Source organism: Cervus elaphus, chromosome 23 (genome assembly GCF_910594005.1).
Source record: "Cervus elaphus chromosome 23, mCerEla1.1, whole genome shotgun sequence".
NCBI classification, from domain to species: Eukaryota; Metazoa; Chordata; class Mammalia; order Artiodactyla; family Cervidae; genus Cervus; species Cervus elaphus.
Window position 1 is genome coordinate 73,986,502 of NC_057837.1, and position 26,155 is coordinate 74,012,656.

Genomic DNA, 26,155 nt, shown 5'->3' on the forward strand with positions numbered 1-26,155 from the left:
CGGGTAGAACCTCCGCCGCCCTCGTCCTGCCCACCCTCCCCAGGTCCCTAGAGGCCAGAAGTGGGCAGGAGGCGGCCCGTCACATGACGCCGGAGCACACGTGACTCGCAGTACACATGACTTCCCGTCGCCGGGCCGGCACCTCCAGAAGAGCAAGGACGCGAGGGAGCGGAGGTGAGAGGGATCCCGGAGCTGGAGGGGATCCCGGAAGCTGGAAGCGATCCGGGAGCGCCCCGGGCGGGACGCGACGGAGGAGGCACGGCGGGTGGGAGCTGGGGCAGGGCAGGGGCTTCCCTGGAGGGTGCGCCGCCAGCTCCCCGCCAGGGGCGGCCGAGCAGCGAGCGGGCGAGGCAACAGCCGGCACCCGCTTCCTGCCGCAGATGTTCCGAGCCGCGCTGTGGCCGCCGGTCCTCCTCCTGCTGCAGCTGCTGCTGCTTGCCTGCGCGCCCGGGGGCGAGGCGGCCCCCGCCCAGGACGAGATCCGCTTCCTGCCCGGGCTGGCCAAGCAGCCTTCTTTCCGCCAGTATTCCGGCTACCTCAAAGGCTCCGGCTCCAAGCGCCTCCACTACTGGTCTGCAGCCCTGTCTCCCAGGACGGGGTTGGGAGGGGGGCACTGCAATGCCCACCGTGGGGGGAGATGATGGGGGAGTATCCTTAAGACCCCTCAGGGATCGGACTTCCCTGGGGGTCTGGTGGTTAAGGCTTTAGTGCTTCCAGCTGCAGGGGACCAGGTTTCCATCCCTGGTTGGGGGACTAAGAGCTCGCATGCTCTGCTGTCAAACTGAGATTAAGAAGAAGGAAAAAAAAAAAAAAAAGATCCCTGAGGAAATCCAGGAGTAGGGAAGGCTGGCAGACTGAGCCGCACGCAGTCCCCCGCACCAGCACCCACCCTAGCCTGACTCACCCCCAGGTTTGTGGAGTCCCAGAAGGATCCCAAGAGCAGACCTGTGGTTCTGTGGCTCAATGGAGGGCCAGGCTGTAGCTCCCTTGACGGCCTCCTGACAGAGCATGGCCCTTTCCTGGTGAGTGGAGAGCAGTGGGGTCACCCCCTGGTCAGGGGCAGGGAGGGGACAGTTCCCAAAGGAAAAGGCCCAGGAAGAGGGAGAAAAGGACTTTGTGGTTTTCCAAAAAACGTGTCCCTTTCCTGAGCCTCGGTGTCTTCATCCATACCTCTGACTTGACAGTTTCATATCTCTTGGGGGTTTTGCCTGGTTGTGCAATACCCAGCAGGGTGACCTTCCCCCACCCCCCGCCCACCCAGCTGACTCTTGGAATGTAGCCGTCTCTCTCCTCCACAGATCCAGCCAGATGGTGTCACCCTGGAGTACAACCCCTACTCCTGGAACCTGGTATTGCCGCCCTTTTGGGTCCTGGGTGGGTGTCTGGGCAGTTGGATGGGGAAGGGAACAGCCTCCCTCAGCCCATTTCCACTTCTCCTCTAGATTGCCAACATGTTATACCTCGAGTCCCCAGCTGGAGTAGGCTTCTCCTACTCCGATGACAAGTCTTATGCCACCAATGACACGGAGGTGAGTCCAGTGTCTGCTCACGTGTCCCAGTCTCCCTGGTTGGCATGATGCAAGGAGAAAAAGAGCATGGTCTTGGAGTCCATTTGTGGCTCTGTCGCCAGCTTTGTGGTGTGGTCTGTGACAAGTCACAGGCTCTTGCACAAACAGGGTGGGTGGGTGTTATTATCTCTGAGATTGTTTGTAGCTCAAGCACCACCACTTTCTGATTCTATCCTGCCATCTCCAGGTCGCCCAGAGCAATTTTGAAGCCCTTAAAGATTTCTTCTGCCTGTTCCCGGAATACAAGGGCAATGAGCTTTTCCTGACTGGCGAGAGCTATGCCGGCATCTACATCCCAACCCTGGCAGTGCTGGTCATGCAGGACCCCAGCATGAACCTTCAGGTGCAAGGAGGCTGCAGGAGGGGAGGGAGGCCTAGCCTTGTGGTTAGCAAGGTCAAACAGGTCCACTCCTCCATCCACCTCTTGGGCAATCCCCTGTGGCAGGTCTTGGGACCTCAGGTCTGTCCTCCAGGCATGTGATATCCCAGGTCCTAACTCCCCTGCTCTACGAGCAGAGGGTCAACTCCTCCATCCAACTCTTTCTTCATGAAACCCCTTGCCACTCTCTGGCCCCTCTGGGCTGTGTGCCTCCCCTGACCGGAAGCTCACTCATCAAGCTACCAGCTCCATTATTTACACTGAGTGGCCTCCCCCGCCCAACCACTCCCACAAACCACCCTGGATTTCAGCTTCCAGACTGCTGAAGGTTTGGGTGGAGGTCAAAGGAGGCTCTTCTGCCTCACGTCCAGATGAGCTGAACACCCTGGGTGTTTCACAGGGGCTGGCGGTGGGCAATGGACTCTCTTCCTATGAGCAGAATGACAACTCCCTGGTCTATTTCGCCTACTACCATGGCCTTCTGGGGAACAGGTATGGGCGAGGACCCCTGGGCAATCCCTGGGGCATGGCGGGTCACAGGGTCTCAGGTCTGTCCTCCAGGCACATGCTATCTCAGGTCCTGCCCTGGTTTATGAGCAGAAGTTGGGGGGCGTGGGGGTGGATGGGGCTGGGGTTGCTAGAAGGGTTTTGGTGTGGAAAGACGAAAGGATCTTTCATGTAAAGATCAGAATGTAAAGGAATGAAGGAGGGCTGGCAGGATGGCCCCAGGGCAGCCAGGTTTGGGAGCTACATACCATGTCTTCTAATGTCTTTGTCCCCAGGAAACAGGTCCCTTGGGTCCAGGCCCTGACGGGAGGTTGAGAAGGTAGGGTACTTGCCTTCTTTGGCCCACCATGGGCCTAAGCAATTATCATTCATCTCTTACAGGCTCTGGTCTTCCCTGCAGAAGCACTGCTGCTCTGAAAACAAGTGTAACTTCCATGACAACAAACAGCCAGAATGCGTGACCAATGTGCGGTTCTGCCCCCGCCCTGCGTCACCCCCAACAGCCCCCGTCCCCCAGCCCCCTTTGTTTTATATCCTGCTTGGTGGTGTTTAGTCAGTTGTGTCCGACTCTTTGTGACCCCATGGACTGTAGCCCACCAGGCTCCTCTGTCCATGGGATTCTCCAGGCAAGAATACTGGGGTGGGGTGCCATTTCCTTCTCCAGGAGATCTTCCCAACTAAGGGATTAACCCGTTTCTCCTGCATTGGCAGGCGGATGCTTTGGAGTGTGGGTGCGGTCCCACACCACTGCCTGTGACCTCCCTATGAGGGGAAAGGGCGTCTCCCTCATCAGCGTCTGATGTGCCATGGCTGTGCTCAGCAATGGCGACGCAGATTGTTCCTCCTCCAAGAGTCCCTCTCGAGGGAGATCGTATTATCCACATTTTCCAGATAAGGAAACTGAGGCCAAGCATGTGGAAGTCACAGTGCTAGGAAGTAGAGGCACAAGGATTTGGACCCAGGACTAGCAGATTCCTTCCCCTGAGGCTCAGTTTCCCTGGCATGGGGGAGGGATAATGACCAGGCCAAGTAGAAGAGCAGTAAATCCTGGGATGTGGTACTTCCCTGGTGGTCCAATGGTTAAGACTCCTTACTCCCAAGACAGGGCATGCAGGTTTGATCCCTGGTCCATCAGGGAATTTAAGATCTCATGTGTCACATGATAGGGCCAAAGAGAGAAAAAAGTCTTGGGGCGCTGTTGGGGAAGTGGTGGGAGGCCAGGATTCTGTAAAGCATGGCGGCTTGGGGGTGTCATTGCAGCTTCAGGAAGTATCCCACATCGTGTCCAGCTCTGGCCTCAACATCTACAACCTCTACGCTCCATGTGCTGGGGGGGTGCCCAGCCAAGTAAGGTAGGCCCTGCCAGGTGTCCCGCGTGCCAACCCTAGCCCCATCTGGGGGCCCAGGCACCCATTCCCCCCACTGCACTTGCAGGTATGAGCAGGACACTGTCATGGTCCAGGATCTGGGCAACATCTTCACCCGCCTGCCACTCAAGCGGGTGTGGCATCAGGTGTGCAAGGGCCGGGCTTCCTCCCAGCAGGGACGGGGAGGGACGGCAGGGCAGGGAAGCCAAGATCCTGACCTTCTGTGCCCCCCTCCCAGATGCTGCTGCGTTCTGGGGAGAAGGTGCGCCTGGACCCCCCCTGCACCAATGCCACAGCCCCCTCCAACTACCTCAACGACCCTCAAGTGCGGAAGGCGCTCCACATCCCCGAGCAGCTGCCCCGCTGGGACTTGTGCAAGTGGGTTTCTGTGGGCGCTCGTGGCCCGAGAGGTGGCGGGCTTGTGGGCATCAGCGAGGTCCCCAGGCATCCTGTGCCTAGGGTTTCTCATTGAGGACACCATGGGTGTTCGGGTTGTGACCGTGAATTGTTCCAAGAGGGAGGTTCAAGGTCCCTGACCCCCGGATTGACTGATATTCAGCCACTTAACTCTTAAACAGCCACACTGGTTGTTAAAATGTCAGTTGCTTACACTGATCTTCAGTAGACACTCCCACCTCCTGCCCCTCCCTGACTTCAGTATCACCCCAGCTGCCCGCAGCTGTCTCCTGTGACACCTACAAGTAAGAAGGTGACCACAGCAGGGGCCAGTCAGGTCTGTTCTGATTGGTGGGCACGAGCCCTTACGCCTTAATGCCAGAGGCACCCCAGCCACAGTAACAAAGTGTCCCTGTATGTTTCTAAATGGGGGTGAGTTGGGGTCCTCTGGATTCCAGCCCCACCTCCCCTCATCTAGGTGAGTCCCAGAGAGGTTACATGCCCAAGGAGGGGCTGGATCTCAGCCGTCTGTCTCTCTTGGGCTGGAGCTTGGGAACAGGAGCGGGTAGGGGATGAGGTCTGATCTGTGGTCTCTTTTTCTTCCCCACCCTGGACCTGGCCTTCTTGCCCATGTGGCCCTGCAGCTTCCTGGTGAATATCCAGTACCAACGTCTCTACCAAAGCATGTGTTCCCAGTACCTGAAGCTGCTCACTGCACAGGTGAGTGGGCGGCAGCCACAGCGGGGTCCATCAGCAGCCTCAGGACCCTGGAGCAGCGTGGCAAGGCAGGGGCTTCCTTAGGGCGCCGCTCGGGGCAGGGGAAGCTGAAACTCCCCAAAAAAGTAATGTCACTTGCCCAAGAGCCTGTGGTCAGCAGGGTCAGGATTTGAACCTGGCTCTGTCCCCACCTGATGCTGCTTTGTGGGACGAGTCTGAGGGGTCTCCATCAGTCAAGGAGCCTTTAAGGTGAGAAGAGCTAGTCAGATCTTGTTACAGAAGGGCAAACAGAGGTCTGATCTGGGAGAGGAACTTGTCCAAGGTCACCTAGAAGATACAGTAGGTTACCTAGGAGATACTGGCTGAGCCAGGACAGGACCAAGTTCTGCAGAGCACAGTGGGTAGAGTGTGGGCTCTGGGAGCACTAGCCAGGTGACCCTGGGCAAGTTTCTCACATATCTGAGGCTTGATTTTCCCATCTGTAAAATGGGGTTACTAATGGTATCGTGGTAAAATGCTTCATAGGTAAAGCATTCAGTAGGGCTCTTGCCATGTAGGAAGTGGTCAGAAAACACAAGGGTTTCCTGGTTTATGCAATTTAGCTGGATTCTTTGAATTTCCCAGTGGGTAGGGCTTGAACCAGGGGAGGGCTGGGGTCTGGGCTTATTCCAAACCCCTCATTTTCCCCCTTGTGCTGCTTCAGAAATACCGGATTCTGCTGTACAACGGCGATGTGGACATGGCCTGCAATTTCATGGGAGATGAGTGGTTTGTGGATTCCCTCAACCAGAAGGTGAGGCAGGGGTCCCAGCCCCAGGGTCGAGTGGGTGCGGGGGAGGGCAGACTGGCTGGGACAGACAGAGACAGCAAACCTGGAGGCGTTCCCGGCCCCTGAGGCCTGGCCAGTGGCTGCGAGCAGAGGCAAGGGGGCAGCTGCAGGCCGCTAAGTCTTTCCTGGCGGGGCAGATGGAAGTCCAGCGCCGGCCCTGGTTGGTGGACTACGGGGAGAGCGGGGAGCAGATTGCTGGCTTCGTGAAGGAGTTCTCCCACATCGCCTTCCTTACCATCAAGGTAGGAACTTGATGAGGACCAGGGGGGAGGAAAGGGTGCAGCAGGACGTGCTTGTCCTTTTCTCCCGACCTTTTATGCTGGGTTACCACGTGGCCCCTGGAAGGGCAAGTTCTGGGCAGGGATGGGATAAAGGGAGGGATCAGAGGAGGAAGGTCACGGGCTAGAGGGATCCCGTAGGATGAAGGAAGCACCCAGGGGCAGGGGTCGTCCAGGGAGGGAAATCTCACAAAGCTTTGCCCTGCAGGGCGCCGGACACATGGTCCCCACCGACAAGCCCCAGGCTGCCCTGACCATGTTCTCCCGCTTCCTGAATAAGCAGCCATACTGAGAACCACGGGGACCCGCCCCCGCTGCCTGATCTAGCCCTTCCCAGCCTCTCCTGCCAGAAGAGAGGGCCCTTTTTATGCAGAATGCCCCTGTGGGGCAGATCCCTGCTTCCAGAATGGCTCCCACCCCCCTCCATTGCCCTGTGCATCCCAGACCTGGCCCCAGCGTCTCACTTAGACAGTCTGGAAGGAGCTTGCACTTTATAACTCACCGGGGTGGGGTCTAACCCCCTCCCTGCTGAAAGAATTGCCCTCATTGCACTGATCGCATCCCACAATCAAAGCTCAGAACAGCCCCACGGGGAGAGTGGACGGACTATAATTGATGGATTGACTTTGATTATGGAATTAAATTTGGTACAGCTTAAAACCCCGTCTTCTCTGTGGCACTGGGGGTTATAGAGGACACTAGAGGCTGTGATGGGGTGAGGGAGGGGATGAGAGGTGGTGGAGTCCTGAATGCAGCTGCCAGGGTAGGGGCTGAGGGCTCAGACAGCTGCCGTGGAGGGTGGCGGGGCACTGGATGTTCGGGGGTCCCTGGTGTCAGCAGGCCGGTTCTTCTCAATCACCTCTCGCAGCCCTTTGGCAAAGTGGAGGTCAGCCCCGATGGTGAGGAAGCCCTGTGTGGGGGGCGGGCAGAGAAAGGGGTCTCTATTCCATTCCTGAGAATAGAGTTTAGAGACACAGACAAGAATCCCTGGCCTCAATCTAGTGGGAGAGGCAGAGCACCAAAGTGGTTCTTACAACTCTCTGTGATGGGTGCTGAAATAGAGGCTGCAGGTGCACAGCCTGTGGAGGTCCAGGAGGACTTCCTGGAGGAGGCAAGCTCTTAGTTAAGACCTGAAAGATTAGTAGGCATTGGGGATGGAATCAGGGAACAGTGTTCCAAGGTGAGGATGCAGCCTGTGCAAAGGGCTGGAGGAATCTGATGTAAGGTTGAGATGAGAAGAGACCATTGAAAAAAAATAATTGATTTTTAAAAAGATGCCGTTGATAAGGGAGAAACTGGGATGAGGTCATGGAGGGCAGAGGAGAGCTGTGGAGGGAGGGGAAGGCTCTGCCCTCCTTCCCCACGGTGCCCCTACTCACCGCATGGTTTGTCACCACCTCACGCACAAAGTCAATTCCCTCGGGGAGTGGGATTTGCACTCCACGCCAGGTCCGCTCTGCGGGCGGAACAGTCAGCTCAGTCCAAACCCACCCAGCTCCTCCCCTAACCTCTCCCCCACCCTCCTCACAGCCCCCCGACCCTACCATTGAGCATTGGCATCACTGCAATCTGCAGCAGGGTCTTCAGAGGGGTCTGCAGTGGTATCAGCTGGGAGTGGGGAGACAGGAAGTCAGGGCAGTGAGGAGGGATGGGCTGGCCTTCACCGCTCTCCCCAGACCCCAGCCTTGTGCCCACGCCCCCCCTTCCCAACTCACTGCCAGTGACTCCAGTGCAGATTGGTTTGAGTAGATTCGGAACCTATGGGAGAGAAAGAAGGGTCCCGTGGGCAGGGGCCCTTCCCCAGGCCATCCAGGCCTACCTACCCAAAGCCCTTGAGCTTCCGTCTTGGATGTTCCACCCACACACCTTTCCAGGGGCTTCTAGAACTTTCCAGGTGTGCATCCTTGGGTGAGTCGTTGCTCCCTCTTCGGGTCTCCTTTCTCCGAGTCTGCTACCTTTTTGTTTTGTTTTGAATCTCAAGTCTGCTACTTTTTATTTGTAGAGCACCTCCTATAGCCAGACTTTCGCTGATGGCTTTCCATGTGTTGGGGTTTCCCTGGTAGCTCAGACGGTAAAGTGTCTGCCTACAATGCGGGAGACCCAGGTTCGATCCCTGGGTTGGGAAGATCCCCTAGAGAAGGAAGTGGCAACCCACTCCAGTATTCATGCCTGGAAAATCCCATGGACCGAGGAGCCTGGTAGGCTACAGTCCATGGGGTCTCGAAAAGTCGGACACGACTGAGCAACTTCACTTTCACTTCTGTGTGTTGTTTACTTTTATTTAGCAAAACTGTCAGTGCTTGCTTCCTGCCAGATACCAGGCATGTTAAAAAGCTAAATACTGAACTATTTTTAAATGCCACATGACTTAATCCTCATAATAACCCTAAGGAATAGGCACTACTAAACTTTGCATTTATAGAGGCAGCACATGAGGCCCAGAGAGACTGAGTGATTTGCATAAGGTCACACACCTGGCAAATTCCAGAACCTGCCTCTAGAATCTAGGCTCTTAAGCACTACCCTGCGGTATCTCACTGGAGCCCCTAGAACAACGCTGGTCCAATAGAACTTTCTGTAAAGTGTTCTACACCAGCCACACAGTAGCTACTAGCTACCGTGGTTATAGAAATGAGCAAGTGAGGAACTATTTCATTATAATTAAATGTATACAGCCACCAGTGGCTAGCGCCTGCTACACTGAACAGCACAGCCTTAGACAGTAGATGCTACTGTTTTCTAGATTTAATACATGAAGAAAATGAAGCTCAGAAAGATAAAAGGACTTGTTTCAAGACCACAAAGCTAAGTTGTGCCAGAGTCTATGTTCTTACGCGCTTTGCTGTGTGACAGTGGGTGTGTCATTTAACCTGGCTGGGCCAGCTGGATCATCTCTCATCATACCTGCTCTGCCTGCTTCTGGGTGGTTGAGGATGCAGAGAAATTACACTGAAATGAAACACTTGATGCGTTAACAAGACCCTGGCTCTCAGGTGGCTGATAGCTACGACTGAACTTTAGCTCCCCAGCATCACTGGGCAGGTATGCCTATCCTGAAGGCACTGATGCTCAGAGAGGTTACGGGCTCACCCAAGACCCTCAGACACCTGCCCACCTGCGCAGGTCCAGCTGGGTGCGTAGCGCCTTCCCCCAGAGGGCCATCTTGGCGCTGAGTCGGGCATCCTGGGCGGGAAAGCGGGGAAGGTGGTGTTACTGCCCGAAAGGGGGCAGCGGCCCCCCTCCCTGGCCCTCTGCATCCCCTGCCCTGGTGTCCACACCATGATCATGCTGGACAGCTGGACCTCGGGCTGGTTGGGTGGCACCAGGGCGATGGTGACACTGGCGGTGACAGAGACGGTAGTGCCCGAGGGCTTGATGGTGCAGCGAGGGGGCTCCGTGACCCGCAGCTCCAGCTTCAGCGGAGAGTCGATCACCGCCGGGCTCTGGGGACACAGCAGGGAGGGCCGGTGAAGTCCTCCCTGATGAGTCCCTGGGCAGGAGTGGGTAGTTTCTACCCTCTGGGAGCACACAGATACAAATGGGAAGACAGCGATGGCTTCCGGAACCCTCCAGGACTGTGTCCAGCCTCTGCTCAGACAAGGGAATGTCTCGTTCCAGGAATGCCTCCTTCCTTCTCTTCTGTTTTCCCATGTTCTTAATATTCAGGACCCGATCCAGACTCCTCCAGAACAGTCTCTTTGCATTAAATACCCCAGGGAATTCCCTAGTGGTCCAGTGGTTAGGATCTGCCTCCAAGTAGGAGGCGCAGGTTCGATCCCTGGGTCGGGAAGATCCCCTGGGTAAGGAAATAGCAGCCCACTCCAGTATTCTTGCCTGGAGAATCCCATGGACAGAGGAGCCTGGCGGGCTGCAGTCCATGGGGTCGCAAAGAGTCAGACACAACTTAGCGACTAAACCACCACCACCAGCAGTGGTTAGGACTCCGTGCTTTCACTGCCGTGGGCCTGGGTACAATCCCTGCTCAGGGAACTAAGATCCCACAAGCCACATGACTTGACAAAATTAATAAATAAACAAAACTCAGCCCCCTGCCGTAACTCTTTTCTTGAAACTTGTGGAGCTATTTCTTCTGCAGGCAGTGTAGCGACCAACTGCTTACTTTTCACCAAACACTTCACATGTATTCACTCATTTAAACCTCACAGTAACTGTGAAGCAGGTATTAACTTATACCCACTTTTGAGATGGGAAAATTGAAGCACAGGGAGATTAAGTAGCCTGTCCAGGTTGTGTTACTCAGTTGAAGAATTGGGACTGAGGCCCAGGCAATCATGGCAACAGAGTCCATGCTCTTAACAGTGCTTGGCCACGGTGATGATGCCAGTGATGACGACAAGGATAGCATTCATAGCAGCTGGTGTTGTAATTTTAAGTATTAACACATTCAATCCTCATGACAATTCTGGGAGGTGGTGTAGTATAGAGAAGTAGGGTAAACTTGAATCACCGAGATTCATACCCAGGTTCAAATCCCAGCTCCGTCATTTTATAAGCTAGAACCAAGGACAAGTCCTTTAATGATCACTGAAGTAATGGACATGGGTTTGGGTGGACTCCGGGAGTTAGTGATGGACAGGGAGGCTTGGTATGCTGCAGTCCATGGGGTCGCAAAGAGTGGGACATGACTGAGCGACTGAACTGAACTGAAGCATTTCTTTAAAAATTTTAACTCTCCATTAAACAAGGGAAAAGAAGCGAAAAGGATAATACCCGGGTCTCCCACATTGCAGGCAGATTACCATCTGAGCCAGCAAGGAGGCCCAGATTAGTATTTCAGTTGCTGTTAAAGCCCCTACACTGACCTGCCTTGGGTTCTCAGCCCACCTTCATCCTGGTTTCATGAAAGAGACAAAGCAAGAGTAGACCTTCCTTGCAGACCTGGGACCCTTCATAGACTCTGGCCACGTGGCTGTGGCCACCGGCAGGAGGCCGGGCCTTCTGTCTACTCGGTGGCCGCCGCTGGGGGCCCTGCTCGCCTCGCCAGTTGCCTCGTGGGTGTACACTTGGTGTGCCCACCTACCTGGCCAGGCTCCCACCTCCCACCCACACTCACCATCAGGACGATGCTCCCGAAGTAGGAAGCCCTCAACACCATATCCAGGTCATGAGGCACCTGCACAGGGGAATCGGGGTAAGGCAGAAGCCCCATCACAGGCCCCCACCCCACAAACAGATCCCGGCTTACCTTGTCCCCCACCAGCGAGAGCTTCAGAGCTCCTGCCCGGAAGTAGCTCTCCAAGGCAGAGTCGAAGAAGAACTCGGAGAAGGCCACGTACACCATCCGCTCTTCCTCCTGCAGCTGGGGCTCCACCGCCCGGTTGGGCAGACTCCAGTTGGCCTCAGTCAGGGGATAGAAGGCCCCCTGGGGTTGGAGGATCAGGGTCAGGGCCAGGCAGGCTGGTCCAGCACCCAGATGTCTCCAGCCCTGAGGGCATGGTGGAGGATTGGACCTTGTTGTTGACCTTGAGGGGACTCAACAGGTACTTTTCTTAAAAAGCATGGAAGGGAGGAGAGCTGGAGTGCTCCAAGGGCGCAGTCCCATCTGACTGAAGGAGGGACCCAAGAAAGGGTTCAAGGGGGAGGTGGCCCCTGAGTGGGCCTTGAAAACTAGGCGGTAATAATGATGGCAACTACTGCCTACATGTATGGAGTACTTCTGTGCCGCTTACCTGGACCAACTCCTTTAATCCACGTGACATCCCATGAGATTATCTTTTCTTACTGTATTATTTCCATTTCCATTTGAGGAAACGGGCACAGAAACGTTAAGCCACTGGCTTAAGATCACACAGCTAGTAAGTGGCAGAGCCGAGAGCCGACCTTCAGGCATTCTAACTGGACTCTCTGCTCTGAAACTCTGCAACACTCCATTAGGAAAAGCAATGGCCATGGCCACAGCCTAGTTGGGTAGCCTTGGACAAGGGACATGGCCTCCCTGAGCAAGTCTCCACATCCCCAAAATGAATAAAACATCAGGACCTGATTTACAGGGTTGTGAGAGGAGGGAATGAGATTGTGAATGTTAAAGCTGAATGTTCAGTTTCTTCTGGGAGAAATGGGGGAAGACAGTACATGAGCAAAGGCCCTGAGATAGGAAGCGAAGGGCATCCTTGGGAAAGAGTAGCAGTTTCCCAGGTGGCGCTTGTGGTAAAGAACTCGCCTGCAATGCAAGAGATGTAAGAGACATGGGTTCAATCCCTGGGTCAGGAAGATCCCCTGGAGGAGGGCATGGCAACCCACTCCATTATTCTTGCCTGGAGAATCCCATGGACAGAGAAGCCTGGAGGGCTACAGTCCACAGGGTCGCAAAGAGTCAGACATGACTGAAGCGACTTAGCACAGGCACAGCTGCAAAGGTTGACGTTGGAAAGGTGGGACCAAACAAGATTGACAAGGCTCAGTGTCAGACCCAGGAGTTGAGCCTGAGGCCATAGCATCTCCACCAGTGGAGTGGCCACATCAGAGCTGTGCTTTAGGGGAGAAGGAGGGGGTCCAGTTACACACACCAGCTGGGCAACTCACCCGGAATTCCATGTCCAGGTTGCTGGTGGAGGCCACGGGATCCTTCAGGAGGGAGTAGTCGATGCCAACCAGCTCGTCCACAGCACTGCGCACTGTGGGGAGGGGCTGGAGTCATGCAAAGCTGTGTGGTGCTGGGCTGGGTGCTTAGGCTCCCTGGGCCTCAGCTGCTTCCTCATAGAAGGGGGATTAGAATACTTCCCTCATAGGGTGCTTATGAAGCTCAAATCAGTTTGACTATAAGTGGGAAGTATTTAGTGCCTGGCGTGCAGTGGTCAACAGTGTTAGCTATTATTGTTGTGGTCTTTGTTGTTCTATTGGTTTGTTTTTGGCCGCACTGCTCAGCTTGCTGCATTTTAGTTCCCCAACCAGGAATTGAACCTGGGGCCATGGCAGTGAAAGCGCTGGGTTCTAACCACTGGACCACCAGAGACCTGCCCCCCTCCCCCGATTATTGTTATTGTCGTTGTTGTTTGTTGCTACTACTACATAGGTTTCATCAAGTCACTAAATAATATGGCAAGGGAGAGACTTCCCTGGTGGTCCAGTGGCTAAGACTCTGTGCTCCCAATGCAGGGGCCCGGGTTCGATCCCTGGTCAGGGAACTAAGATCCCACATGCCGCAATTAAGAGTTTGCATGCTGCAACTAAAGATCCCGCATCCCACAATTAAGACCCAGCACAGCCACATAAATAAATAAAAAGAAATTTAAGAAATACTCTAAGATGGCAAAGGATTCCCTTCTCTCATTGGTTTGGTTCCCCTACCCTCTCCTTCCCATCCTGTGCCCCATGCATGTGACATGATGATCTCATTGCTTAGGGAAAGGGAAGTTATGTTAATTGAGCTCCTATTAAGTGCCAGTGTTGAATACAAATGAGGCCCCCACAGGAGACACGTATTAAAGATCATGACAACCATGCCCTCAGTCAACCCTCCCAGCAAGCCCTGAGGAAGTGTCGTCAGCCAAGCAAGGGAACCGAGGAGGGAGAGAAGTGAGTACTGACCACAGGAAGTCAGTGGCAGAAGCCACCTTTGAACCCAGGGCTGTTCTGTCACAGGGTGGGGAAGGGGCCTCCTCGCGTGCTACCAGACAGCTGCCCACCCAGCCTGCTCCCCACCCCAGCGCCAGGGCGGGGCCCAGAGCTCCCCACCCATCTGCACCAGCTCACCAGGCACGGTGTCCAGCAGCGAGTTGAGAAGCACAGTCCCTGCGTGGTAGAGCACGGGGCAGATCTGGGAGGTGGTGGCCAGAGTCAAGATCTTGGCAAGAGAGGGCACGCCCACCCCACCCCGCCGTTGTCCCCCCAACACTCCCCCTCCATCTGCCACTGCCCACACCTGCTGGTTGAGGAGGAAGCGCATCCCTGAGGTGATGAACGTGGAGAGGAATTCATACACCTTCCTGTGAGGAGAGGAGAGGCCAAGTGAGTCCAGACTCTGCCCTCACCCCAACCCAGTTCTGGGAGAAATCACAGTGATCATAGAATGTGTGTGTGTGTGTGGGGGGGGGTGGGCAGAATACCTCTACTTCAACTTAATTTACCACCTCTTTAGTGGAGTTTTCATTAAAGATATGGGCTCAAATTCCTTCTCCAGACTTGTTCTCAAGACCTCTTCTCTCACCCCATCCCCCCACCAATCAAATGAATGGACCCAGAGTTCTTCAAACCTCTGAGCATCCTCAGCTCCATATCCTTACTCCTGTCTTCCCTTACACCCTCAATGCTCCCACCCTGTATTTTCCCGTCTGGGCACAGATGCTTCCTCTTCCAGGCAGTCCTCCTAGATTGTTCTTCTCTGAAATCCTCCTCCCAGAATACTTTCTTGGTCCCTCTCTCAAGGCCCCGATGACATATGTTTCATCCCTCCAGCCAGGCTCTGTGTCCTTTCTGAATCCTCAGGGCCTGGCCTACACTTCATTTGTTGAATGAATAAAAAAATTGTGTACCAACACCAGATAATAAATCCACCATTTTCTCTCCCCCACCTTCTTTCAGAACCAGCACAAATTCCCCTTCTCAACCCCAACCGTGGAACTATGTTATTATTTTTGTTATTAGTAGTAAGAGCTACTGATTGTTGAGAACCCAGTACATGCCCACTGTATACACTAGGTCCTCACAGTGGTTCTTACCTAAGTGGTGAGCCCATATTATACGTGAGGTACTGTTATAAATATTTTTACATAGATTAAGATGGAATAGTCCTCACATCTCATAGAATAGGTCCTATTACCATCCCCATCTTAGAAAGCTTCAGCAACTTGCTCAAGTTCATAGCCAGGAAGTGGTGGGGCTGAGATCTGGACCCAGTTGATCTGATTCCCAAGCCAGTGCATTGCACTAGGCAAATGGGCTGTGGGGCTGAAACAGGGGGCACTAGGATTGGGGACAGGGCTTACTTGAAGGTTCCCCCAAAGGCTGCATGCATTCTGGAGACAGAGGCCTGGCAGGAGACATTGGACACTTTGATCCGGCCAGTGGGATCCCGGGAGAGTTGCAGAGCGGTGTGGATGGATACGCCCTCGGCGGAGGCATTGATATAGCCCCCATCATAGCTGTGGCGGGGGTGGGAGCGTTAATGGTCACTCCAGCTTGGAGCTTAACCAAGTCTTTACTGCCCTCCTCCTCAACCCCCACCACCACCATGACCGCTCTTAATAAGGCTTATTCTGCACATTTCATCTGACTGTAAAATGGGTATGATTGCCGCTTTTGTACAGATGGAGAAACTGAGGCTCAGAAAGGCTAAGGGAGTGCCCACAGCTCCACAGTTCCCCCAGGCTTCCCAGTCCACTCTCCACTCCCCCAGGGGCGCCAGGTCCTCACAAGAACCAGTAGAGGAGCTGTCTCCGGAAGCGCAGCCCCCAGGAGGCATTGTTGATTTGTAGCGCCAGCTCCTGGTCTGGCTGGAAATTGAGCTCAGAGAATGTCAGCTGCAGCTCTGTGACCTTCACCCTGTGTGGGAGGCCTCAGGGTCAGATTCGGGACCAAGAAAAGGGCATCCCATCCAACCGTAGTGAATTCATTTGCTCCTCTTCTGTTCCAGGTCGGGGGAAGCTGGGGTGAGTGGAATGAGTTCTCCCATTGCCCGTCACGTGCCCAACCTGGACCTGGGTGGCTAAAACTTGGACTTGAGTGGTTCAGAGACTAGCTACTCCCAATAAGTGCACTTCGCCCTATCTAAGAGAAGTCCTGGTGCACTTCCCTCCCCCACCCTGGGATCGCTAGACCCTGTCCCCACTATCCCAGACCATGGGCCTTTATCTCCTGTTCTTCTGACCTCTCCTATTAGCTCCACCCGGGTACCCTATACCCTACTCACATCCAAGGCCAAGTTTCTTGACTCCGCCTCTAGGGCCAGCCTCAATTCCACAGGTTTGGCTTCGCTTTTCTTGGTCCCGCCTACTTATAGGCCACGCCCATCGGCTTGGTCCCGCCTCCGTAGGCGGGCTAGGCCTTTATCTTTTCCGGCCTCATCCTGTTTCTTAAGTCCTGCCTCGGAGATCGGGCCACGCCCCCAACCCCCCCCCCCCCAATCAACTCAGCCCTCGAGTCTCCAGAGACTCCGTAGGTATTTCCTAAGCCTCCGCCCCTGCCCAGGCCCCGCCCCCTTGACCCCCACTTACTCAGAGATGTTGTAGAAGAAGTGGCCCTCTCGGCCCCGCAGGTCCGGGATGGTCACGGTCTCCAGCTCTTGTTCCAGAAAGCGCAGCCCCTCCTGCTTCACTGAAGCCGCAGTGAGGTCCTTAGCTCCTGCACACGCACACGCACACGCACACGCGCACACACACACACCCCTCTCCTCCTCCCCCCACCCCGCACCCCCGCGCCTTACCCAGCTCCAGCGCCTTGGAGGTGATGCGGATCTTGCAGCCGGGGAGCTCGGCGTGAGCGCCGGCCAGCAGCGCAAGGATCAGAGCCCCGAAGAGGGCCATGGCGAGCGGGCCTGGGGATGGGGTGGGGATCGCAGGAGTCATCCAGGCCGCTAAAACCCACTCCTCGGATGGCCAACCAGAGGAGGGGGATGGCCCGGCCCGTTAAGCTTGAGATTGCTCTTCGGGGAACTTGCAACCAGTAACACTGCCTCCATTTGACAGATGCGGAAACTGAGGCTTAGGCGACGTGCTCTCCGACGCTCGGAGGATTTGGGGCAGCGGGTGAGAGCAAGGGCACCTTCTCGGTTCCCTCGTGCAACCGCCGCGTGACGGGTCTGGATCTCCCGGGGATCAAGCCCCCAGCCCCCACAGCAGCCTCCCCTTTTCCTCGGCGGAGGGGGAGTGCGGCTTGCACGTTACCGTGGGAACGGCTGCACGCGCATTCCTGCGGGGTGGCTTGCGGTCTCCTAGGCCGCGAGTCGGAGGAGCCGAGGGAGCAAGCGGCCGACCCGACCTCCGGCTCCCGGGGCTCCCGGCTCCTCCAGGTCCTAAATCCCTGTCGTCCGGCTTCTGCCAAATGCCCCCCACCCCAATCTCAGCGCTCTCCTTCGGAGGACCTCTTCCCCAGCCCGGGTTCAGTAGATCAGGGGGCTAGGCGTGGGTCTGAGGGCGGATGGGGGCGCGCCCCCAACTCACTCGCGGTGGAGCTGGTGGTCGGCGCGGTCACGTGGGGCGGCGGGCAGCGCAGGGGATCCGTGCGGCGGGGTCTGGCGGGCAGCGCTGGTCCAGCCGCCTTTATAAAGACGAGCCTTCCCGAGCCCCCCTCCTCTCTTCCACTCTCCCCTCCTCCCTCGGGGATTGGGAGGGGATGGGGCGGGACGCTGGCAACCGGGAGGGTGGAGAGGGCTGTACGGAGCCCCGTGACAAGCCTGGCCCTGTCGAGACAAGTGGGGGACCCAAACGGGGCAAGAGGGAGGGAAGTGCAGAAGTCAGTCCGCCCAGCGCCAGCAGCCCCTGCTTTGCTGGGACCTTGGTTCAGTCCCCCTGCCCATCTCTTCTTGTGCTATCCTAGGCAAGTCCCTTCCCTTGGCTGCCTGAGCCTCAATGTCCTCATCCAGTAAAATGTGTGTGATAATAGGAACCACCTCTTGGGTCCCGGTAAGCCTCAAAGTCAATGCCCAAGGCGCGTACTTCCCTTTCCTTCCACCGAGCATCATCTCAAGACCTCTCCTTGCCAGGCTTCACTGTGGGGAGCCCCCGCCGCCACCCCACCCCAACTGTCTCTGTGTCACCAACCTGTGGATCTTCAGGGCCCAGAGACCTCTCCGACTGGGGTTCAAGCAAACACTGCCAGTCCAGGAGGACACACACAAGCTGCTGGAATCACCCTCAGGGAGGCTGGCATTTCCCCAAGGGCTGTGGGTTTCTGGTGAGCCTCTGAAGCTAGGTTCTCTGCACGTGTACTGCCTACAGATGTCCCCAGCTCCCAGGACAGGCTCAGGGCATGCAACCTTTTTGTTGTCAAATGTGTGAAAGTGGGAAAGAGAAATAATGATGGTTCATGTCCATTGAACATATATTTAAGCACAAAACACTAGTCCAGACATGATGACCAACTCCTCCTAATTTCCCCAGAACTTTCCCAGATTTTGAAACTCCAAGTCTCCCTGCCTGGGACCCCACCCCCACCCCACAGTCCCAGGGAAACCAGAATGGTCTTTCACCCTGGATCTAGATTAACTTGTTTAATCTTCTGACAACCTGTGAGGTTGGCATTATTATGAACCCTCTTTAGCAGGAAACTAGAGGTAAAGACAATTCTTGGCTGCTCTGGGAGCCCATAAACTGTTCATGGCAAGGTGGGAGGTCGGAGGTAGGTGCCTACAGCCCAGTAATTGTGTCCAGATCCTGTGTCTAACAGATCAGGGTTAAAATTCTAGACTTGCAGCAACATGGATGAATCTAGAGAGTGTCATACTGAGTGAAGTGAGTCAGACAGAGAAGGAGAAATATCGTATAACAGCCCTTATATGAGGAATCTAAAAAGAAATGATACGCAGGGACTTCCCTGGTGGTCCAGTGGTACGACTCTGCGATCCCAATGCAGGGCCTCTGGGTTCGATCCCTGGTCAGGGAACTAGATCCCATATGCCGCAATTAAGAGTTTGGAAAAAAAGAAGAGTTTGCATGCCAAGACCTAAGAACCCACATGCCAAAACTAAGAGCCAATGCAGCCAGATAAATACATATTTTTAAAAATAAAAAGAAATGATACAAATAAACTTACATACAAAATAGAAACAGACTCAGACTTCAAAAATGAGATTATGGTTGCCAGGGGAAGAAAGATCGGGGGAAGGGAGAATTAGGGAGTTTGGGATGGACATGTACACACTGTTATATTTCAATGGATTAAACAACAAGGATCTACTGCATAGCAAGTGGGACTCTGCTCAATGTTATGTGGCAGCCTGGATGGGAGGGGAGTTTGGGGGAGACAGGATACATGAATATGTATGGCTGAGTCCCTTCTGTGTTCACCTGAAACTATCATCACATTGTTAATTAGCTATACCCCAACAAAATAAAAGATTTTAAAAAATTCCTAGGCTATCAATTCTTAGGTGTATGACCTTGGACCCCTTACTTTAGCAACTCTCAGCCTCAGTTTCTAAAATGGAGACAATTAGATTATTGCAAGAATAAATTAAATAGGCATAGTGCATGTGCTGGGCATGATACATGACACACCATTAATGCCAAATAAATGCTAACTATTGTGATTAGGGTCACAGATTACAAACAAGACAGAAGGGCTGTAGGAGGGGAACAGAGAAAGTGCTAAGGATATCCAGAGGAGGAAGTGCCTGAACGCCTTTAAACTCTAGTAACCCTGGCTCTTCCCGGAGTCTGGCTGGAGAGAAAAACCTGACGGATGTTAATTTTTCTTTCCTCACACTTTCTTAACTGGAATGCAAATGTCTTTTGTATCATTGTTATCTTTTACAGGGTTGAGCATGCCTGCTAAGTCACTTCAGTCGAGTCTGACCCTCTGCGACCCCAGGGATTGTAGCCTGCCAGGCTCCTCTGTCCATGGGGATTCTCCAGGCAAGAACATGGGAGTGGGTTTGCCATGCCGTCCTCAAGGGGTTCTTCCTAACCCAGGGATTGAACCCATGTCTCTTATGTCTCCTACATTGGCAGGTGGGTTCTTTACCACTAGCACCACCTGGGAAGCCCCTTACAGGGTCTTGCCACTATAATTCACTGTCCCCAGAGAACCCCAGTGAACTTTACATTTTTAAAATTAGTTATTTATGTATTATTTAGGGCTGTGTGGGTCTTCATTGCTGCACACGAGTGTCTCATTGCGGTGGCTTCTCTTGTAGAGTATGGGCTCTAGAGTACGTGGGTTTCAATAGTTGCAGATTGTGGGTTCAGTAATTGTGGCCCTGCAGCGTGTGGAATCTTCCCAGATCAGGGATCAAATCCGTGTCCCCTGTGTTGGCAGGTGGATTATTAACCACTGGACCACCAGGGAAGTCCCTGGCTGGGGCCCCAGTGAACTTTAAATGTAGCAGTGTGACCCTGGGCCAGTGGTTTAATCTCTCTGTGCCTTTGTTTCCTCATCTATAAAATGAGGACAAAGCACCTCCTTCTTAGGGTTGCTTGTGAGGATTAAATGAGTTAATGAATAAAAAGGACTTAATAAGCACCTGGCATTTAGTAAGGGCTCAAAAACTAGCTACAATTATTAGCGTCATTCAGTTCAGTTCAGTTCAGTCGCTCGGTCGTGTCCGACTCTTTGCGACCCCATGAATCGCAGCAGCCAGGCCTCCCTGTCCATCACCAACTCCCGGAGTTTATTCAAACTCAAGTCCATCGAGTCGGTGATGCCATCCAGCCATCTCATTCTCTGTCTTCCCCTTCTCCTCCCGCCTTCAATCTTTCCCAGCATCAGGGTCTTTCCCAATGAGTCAGTCTGCATCTCCGGCATTGGCAGGCACCATTGCCAATTGGCAGGCACCTGAGCCACCTGGGAAGCCCACAGGTTAGGCACTGCGTGGGTACTTGCTGAGTAACTGGGCTGGTTTGGGAGCGCTTGAGTATCCCTGGGGAGCAGGCGATACCTGTGCTGTCAGTCTAACTGACTCTAAACACAGCCTTGACCTGGGCTGGGGGACATGAAGGTCACCTCTGACCTTGATTCCAGGGACTTGCCTACTCAGCCTGACCCTCTCCATCACGTGGGTTCCCCCTTTCTCCCACAATTTGTGCCCCCAACCTTCTCACTGGAGAATGAAGTTGACAAACATCCAGCCAAAATGGAGTTCTTTTTACGTTTCTGTTTTTGTTTTCTTAATTAATTTATTTGGCTACACTGTATCTTAGTTGTGGCATGCAGGATCTAGTTCCCTGACCAGGGATGAAACCCGGGGCCCCCTGCCCTGCCAGCATAGAGTCTTAGCCACTAGATCACCAGGGAAGTCCCCCACGCAGAGTTTTGGCAGCCTCCCCAAGTCCTCACCACTTGGCTTGAGAGATGGAGCGATCAGAATGCCCAATCCCTTTCTTCTTTCACTTCTGTCTTTGAGATGATAAGAAAAGCCTTCCCAGCATTCAAAGTGATAGGAAAGAAATGCTTTTCTAGACTTTATTTTACAAACAGCACACTGATAGGGCAAAAAACCAGTGCTTTGGATCCAGGCCAATCTGGTTCAAATCCTGCTTCTGCCACTTTCTAAAGCAGAGGTCAGCAAGCCTTTCCTGTAAAGGGCCAGACAGTACATATTTCAGACTTTGTAGGCCCTTTAATCTCTGTCATAGCTCCACTCTGGTACTGTAGCATGAGAGGAGCCTACACAGTCCTTTAAGGAAGAGGCTGCTTGTTGGACTGGGCCCATGGGCTGTAGTTTGCCTACTCCTGTTCTAGAGTAAAAATTAAAAGTAAATCTCTTGGGACTTTCCTGGTGGTCCAGTGGTTGAGACTTTGTTTTCCAATACTGGGGTTATGGGTTTGATCCCGGGTTGGGGAACTAAGATCTCACATGCCTCATGGCCATAAAAATCCAAAACACGAAACAGAAGCCATATTGCAACAAATTTAATAGACTTTTAAGAAATGGTTCATATTTTAAAAAATCTTCAAAGAAAAAAATTAAGCTTTTCTCGTGCCTCAGTTTCCACATCTGTAAAATGGGGATGATTTAGTACCTGCCTCCCCACCCTGCCAGGTGGCAGTGAAATTTTAATATCATAAAGTATATCAAGTGCTAAATCTAGTACTTGACCTACCAAAGGGCTGAATAAATGTCTCTGGTTATTAGTATTAAGCAGTTGTTTAACAAACAAAAAGTGCCTTGCAAATAGGAACTCAGTTGAACCTTAAAACATCCTACAGAAGAGCTATCATCATACCCCCTTAACAGAAGTGGAAACGGAGGTCTAGAGAGGTGAAATAATTAGCTCAAGTCAGTTTGGCTCCAGAGCCCACGCTCTTCACCCCTTCAGTCTGTCATCTTTCTTTATTTTTTTAAATATTTATTTATTTGGCTGCTCTGGGTCTTAGTTGCGGCACTCAGGCTCTTTAATTTCAGCACGCAAACTCCTAGTTGTGGCATGTGGGGTCTAACTTCCTGACCAGGGATCAGACCCCGGGCCCCTGGCATTGGGAGAGTAGCATCCTAGCTCCTGGACCACCAGGGAAGCCCCTGTCCTCTTTCTTTTTGAATGATCCCCTTTAATCCTCACAGCCACCCCTCGAGTTAGCCACTGTCCCTGTTTAGCAGACTGAGATACTGAGGTACAGCAGGAGGAAGTAACTGGTTTTAGTCAATAAACACAGGCTCCACTGACCACAGGATACCAAGTTGGATTTCTGCCCAAGAAGTCAACAGGAGGGTAGCCGGGCTCCCCCCTCCCTCTCCCTGTCTCCAGCTGTGTTTTCTTTGGATCCTTGTGTGGCTTGGAGAAGCTGCAGTCAGCCCATCTCCCTTTCTGACCTTTCCCCTACTCCCCAAAGCTCACCCAAGTGACCCCCCAGGCAATCATCCGCCTCTCTCTCATGAACCCTGCAGGCTCTGTGCCCCCGCTGCTCCACGAGGCTGTGCCTGGGACCGTGTGATGGGGGCCAGTTGGAATGAGGGGAGGGGTGCGTGGTGGGCGGTGGGGGGGTCACAGATATCAAATCAGGAAACCCTGATTACATCTCTCCAAACCACCTGTTTCCAGAATGTAGCTGGACGGAACTGCCCCCATGGGGGCCAGACATTTACCAAATGGAGAGAGAGACAGGATGGACCCGGGCTTTCAGGGTTCAGCCAGGGTGGAGCTGTTGACTGCTTCTGTGGCTTCTAAAGTTGGAAGACCTGGTCTTTCGATTTCTCCTTTTCTGTCCCATTTCCTCCTTTTTCGGGTTAGGGAGCCGGCTACGTGGTCCTCGAAGGCCCTTTCAGGTTTGAAACTCAAGGATTCTAAGGCTTCTCGCAGGGTGCTGCAGCCTGGCTCCTGGGTCCTCTGCAGGAGGACCGGGGTTTGATCTCGGTCGGGGAACTAAGATCCTGCAAGCTGTGCGGTGCAACCAAAATACATATAAGCATCATCCATGCCCTCACGTTTCTCCTGATACCTCTCCAACTCAACTCCAACGTTGACCTCGGGCAGTTCACTCATTCCCTCTGATTTCTTCTTTGTTTTCTTCATGCTCTACCCTCCTTTCCAGGTTCTATGCCTCTTGCAGCCTGTGAACTGACTGACTCACAGGGCCTCTCTCTGACAGTCCTCTAAGCCTCCTGCCCTTGCTTGTGCTAGTCATCTAGCATGGGCTTTCCAGCTTCTAGGTGATTTGAGGACAGGGTGGAGGGTTTGCAGCAGTGCTATTTGGATGCTTGGAGTTTGTAAGCCAGTAATAAAATTTCAAAGTACCTGAAATTCAGTTCAGTTCAGTCACTTAGTCGTGTCCGACTCTTTGCAACCCATGGACTGCAGCACGCCAGGCTTCCCTGTCCATCACCAACTCCGGGAGCTTGCTCAAACTCATGTCCATCGAGTTGTTGATGGCATCCAACCATCTCATCTGTCATCCCCTTCTCCTCCTGCCTTCAATCTTTCCCAGCATCAGGGTCTTTTCCAATGAGTCAGCTCTTCACATCAGGTGGCCAAAGTACTGGAGTTTCAGCTTCAGCATCAGTCCTTCCAATGAATATTCACTGTTGATTTCCTCTAGGATTTACTAGTTTGATCTCCTTGCAGTCCAAGGAACTCTCAGAGTCTTCTCCAACACCACAGTTCAAAAGCATCAATTCTTCAGTGCTCAGCTTTCTTTATAGTCCAACTCTCACGTACATACATGACTACTGGAAAAACCATAGCTTTGACTAGATGTACCTTTGTTGGCAAAGTAATGTCTCTGCTTTTCAATATGCTGTCTAGGTTGGTCATAACTTTCCTTCCAAGGAGCAAGCATCTTTTAATTTCATGGCTGTAGTCACCATCTGCAGTGATTTTGGAGCCCCCGAAAAATAAAGTCTGTCACTGTTTCCACTGTTTCCCCATCTATTTGCCATGAGGTGATGGGACCAGATGCCATGATCTTAGTTTTCTGAATGTTGAGTTGTAAGCCTACTTTTTCACTCTCCTCTTTCACTTTCATCAAGAGGCTCTTTAGTTCTTCTTCACTTTCTGCCATAAGGGTGGTGTCATCTGCATATCTGAGGTTATTGATATTTCTCCCAGCAATCTTGATTCCAGCTGTGCTTCATCCAGCCCAGCATTTTGCATGATGTACTCTGCATATAAGTTAAATAAGCAGGGTGACAATATACAGCCTTGACATACTCCTTTCCCAATTTGGAACCAGTCTGTTGTTCCATGTCCAGTTCCAACTGTTGCTTCCTGACCTGCATACAGGTTTCTCAAGAGGCAGGTCAGGTGGTCTGGTATTCCCATCTCTTTGAGAATTTTCCACAACAGTCTCTTGTGATCCACACAATCAAAGGCTTTGGTGTAGTCAATAAACAGAAGTAGACGTACCTGAAGAGAGGGGACAAAAAAAGATAGTGACTTTTCATTTTGATAATAAAGATGGGCCACCTCTTCGGCTAAACTTGTCTCTAATACTTTAGGGACCTCCTAAAGGTTGCAAGAAACATCCTGAATATTCCAGAATCTTAAAATTTTCCGAGATGCTCTAATACTCCGGTCTCAGGGGCCCACCCCTGGCGGCTCAGGTGGTAAAGAATCCACCTGTGGTACAGGAGACCCAGGTTCAATCCCTGGGTCAGGAAGATCCCCTGGAGAATGGAATGGCAACCCACTCCAGTATTCTTGCCTGCGAAATCCAGTGGACAGAGGAGCCTGATGGGTTAGAGTCCCTGGGGTCACAAAAGAGTCAGACATGACTTAGTGAATAAACCACCACAAGGACCCAACATACACAGGCTTCGATCTGACGAGGACAGCCAGCCCCTTAGCTGGGAATCACAAGGACATCACAGTCCCTGGCCTCCCTCCTCTCTTCCACTGAGCTAGATCTCTTTTAGTATCCCCACCTCTGGTTCCAATTCTGCTCTCTCCCAGTGTTCTCCATCTCATTTCACAGCACCATCCTGCACCCAGATGCTCAAGTGAGAAACACAGGCCTCAGGGTTTCCCGGCCAGCACAGTGATGAGGATGCTGTACTTCCACTGCCAGGAGCCAGGGTTCAATCTCTGGTCAGGGAACTTAAGAGGGCTTCCCCTGGTGGCTCAGTGGAAAGGAATCCACTTGCCATGAAGGAGCTTCAGGAGACTCGGGTTCAGTCCCTGGGTCGGGAAGATCCCCTGGAGGAAAGCATGGCAACCCACTCCACTGTTCTTTCCTGGAGAATCCCATGGACAGAGGAGCCTGGCGAGCCAGTCTATAGTGTGGCAAAGAGTCAGACACAACTTAGCACGCACACACACTGGGAACTAAGATCCTGCAAGCTGCGCAGTGCATAAAAAAAAAAAAAAAAAAAAAAAAGGCATCATCCTTGCCCCCCTCTTCTCCCCTCCTACTCCATGTCAGCAAATCCTGGTGTCTCTCACTCCAGAATATGACCCATATCTACACACATCTCTCCATTTGCACCAACACCGGTCCAAGCCATTTTCCTCGTCTATCTGGACAACTTGATTTATCTCCCTTCATCACTCTCGGCCCTTTCAGTCTAGTTTCCCTGTACCAACCAAAATGATCTTTAAAAAGGAGAAATCCTATCATGCTACTACACTGCCCCCATCCCTTCAACTGCTCCCCATTGCTCCCAACATAAAACCTAGACTCTGGTCATGACTCCTGGGAGACGCTAGGTGATCTAGCCCTTGTCTACCTTCCTCTCCATCTCCACCATTCACCACTCTCAGGAACACACCAAACCCACTCAGTCTCAAGCTTTCCGCAAACTCTTCTCTCTACCTGAAACATCTTTACACACAGATCTTTGCATAATCGACTTCCTTCACTGACTCAGATCTCTACTCACATGCCTCCCCCACTGAGAGGCCCCCTCCCCATCATTACCTGTAATTCTGTTTAATTCTTTATTGTCTGTTTCTTCCAGTAAACTGTCAGCTCCATGGGAGTAAAGAGTCTGACACTTAGTCATGGCTGTAACTGCCATGCCCAGGGTCTGGGACATGGAAAGTGGGCGGTGGTTATCATCTGCAGACCCT

The 26,155-nt window shown here is 53.1% G+C and overlaps 2 protein-coding genes, 1 long non-coding RNA gene and 1 other non-coding gene across 6 annotated transcripts; 2 read left to right on the forward strand and 2 right to left on the reverse strand.

The window, feature by feature from the left end:
- The first annotated feature begins 59 nt into the window (after positions 1 to 59).
- CTSA (cathepsin A) lies at positions 60 to 6,701 on the forward strand. Its single transcript, XM_043884567.1, has 15 exons — positions 60 to 174; positions 381 to 571; positions 911 to 1,022; positions 1,299 to 1,349; positions 1,443 to 1,529; positions 1,756 to 1,911; positions 2,348 to 2,439; positions 2,836 to 2,920; positions 3,715 to 3,806; positions 3,889 to 3,967; positions 4,060 to 4,199; positions 4,862 to 4,937; positions 5,638 to 5,727; positions 5,901 to 6,005; positions 6,250 to 6,701. The coding sequence occupies exons 2-15, from the start codon at positions 381 to 383 to the stop codon at positions 6,331 to 6,333; spliced, it is 1,440 nt and encodes a 479-aa protein (XP_043740502.1). The 5' UTR covers positions 60 to 174; the 3' UTR covers positions 6,334 to 6,701.
- On the reverse strand, positions 4,196 to 6,254 carry LOC122681957. Its single transcript, XR_006337163.1, has 3 exons — positions 5,807 to 6,254; positions 5,126 to 5,261; positions 4,196 to 4,984 (listed from the first exon to the last, which is right to left on the reverse strand). It is a non-coding gene; the product is annotated as an uncharacterized LOC122681957 (long non-coding RNA).
- On the reverse strand, positions 6,635 to 17,502 carry LOC122681949 (phospholipid transfer protein). 3 transcript variants are annotated; one of them, XM_043884565.1, is made up of 16 exons: positions 17,159 to 17,502; positions 16,423 to 16,533; positions 16,214 to 16,313; positions 15,414 to 15,542; positions 14,987 to 15,142; positions 13,924 to 13,987; positions 13,755 to 13,818; positions 12,585 to 12,676; positions 11,248 to 11,424; positions 11,116 to 11,175; positions 9,320 to 9,484; positions 9,157 to 9,224; positions 7,757 to 7,799; positions 7,586 to 7,649; positions 7,421 to 7,497; positions 6,635 to 6,951 (listed from the first exon to the last, which is right to left on the reverse strand). In XM_043884565.1, exons 2-16 carry the CDS (start codon positions 16,520 to 16,522, stop codon positions 6,820 to 6,822), a joined length of 1,491 nt encoding a protein of 496 aa, XP_043740500.1. In that variant the 5' UTR covers positions 16,523 to 16,533; positions 17,159 to 17,502; the 3' UTR covers positions 6,635 to 6,819. The 3 variants fall into 3 exon arrangements, with proteins under 3 accessions (XP_043740500.1, XP_043740501.1, XP_043740499.1); XM_043884566.1 differs by lacking the exon at positions 15,414 to 15,542 and having other exon boundaries at positions 17,159 to 17,362; XM_043884564.1 differs by lacking the exon at positions 17,159 to 17,502 and having other exon boundaries at positions 16,423 to 17,121.
- Positions 13,115 to 13,186, forward strand: TRNAG-CCC. Its single transcript has one exon. It is a non-coding gene; the product is annotated as a tRNA-Gly (tRNA).
- Positions 17,503 to 26,155: the final 8,653 nt, after the last annotated feature.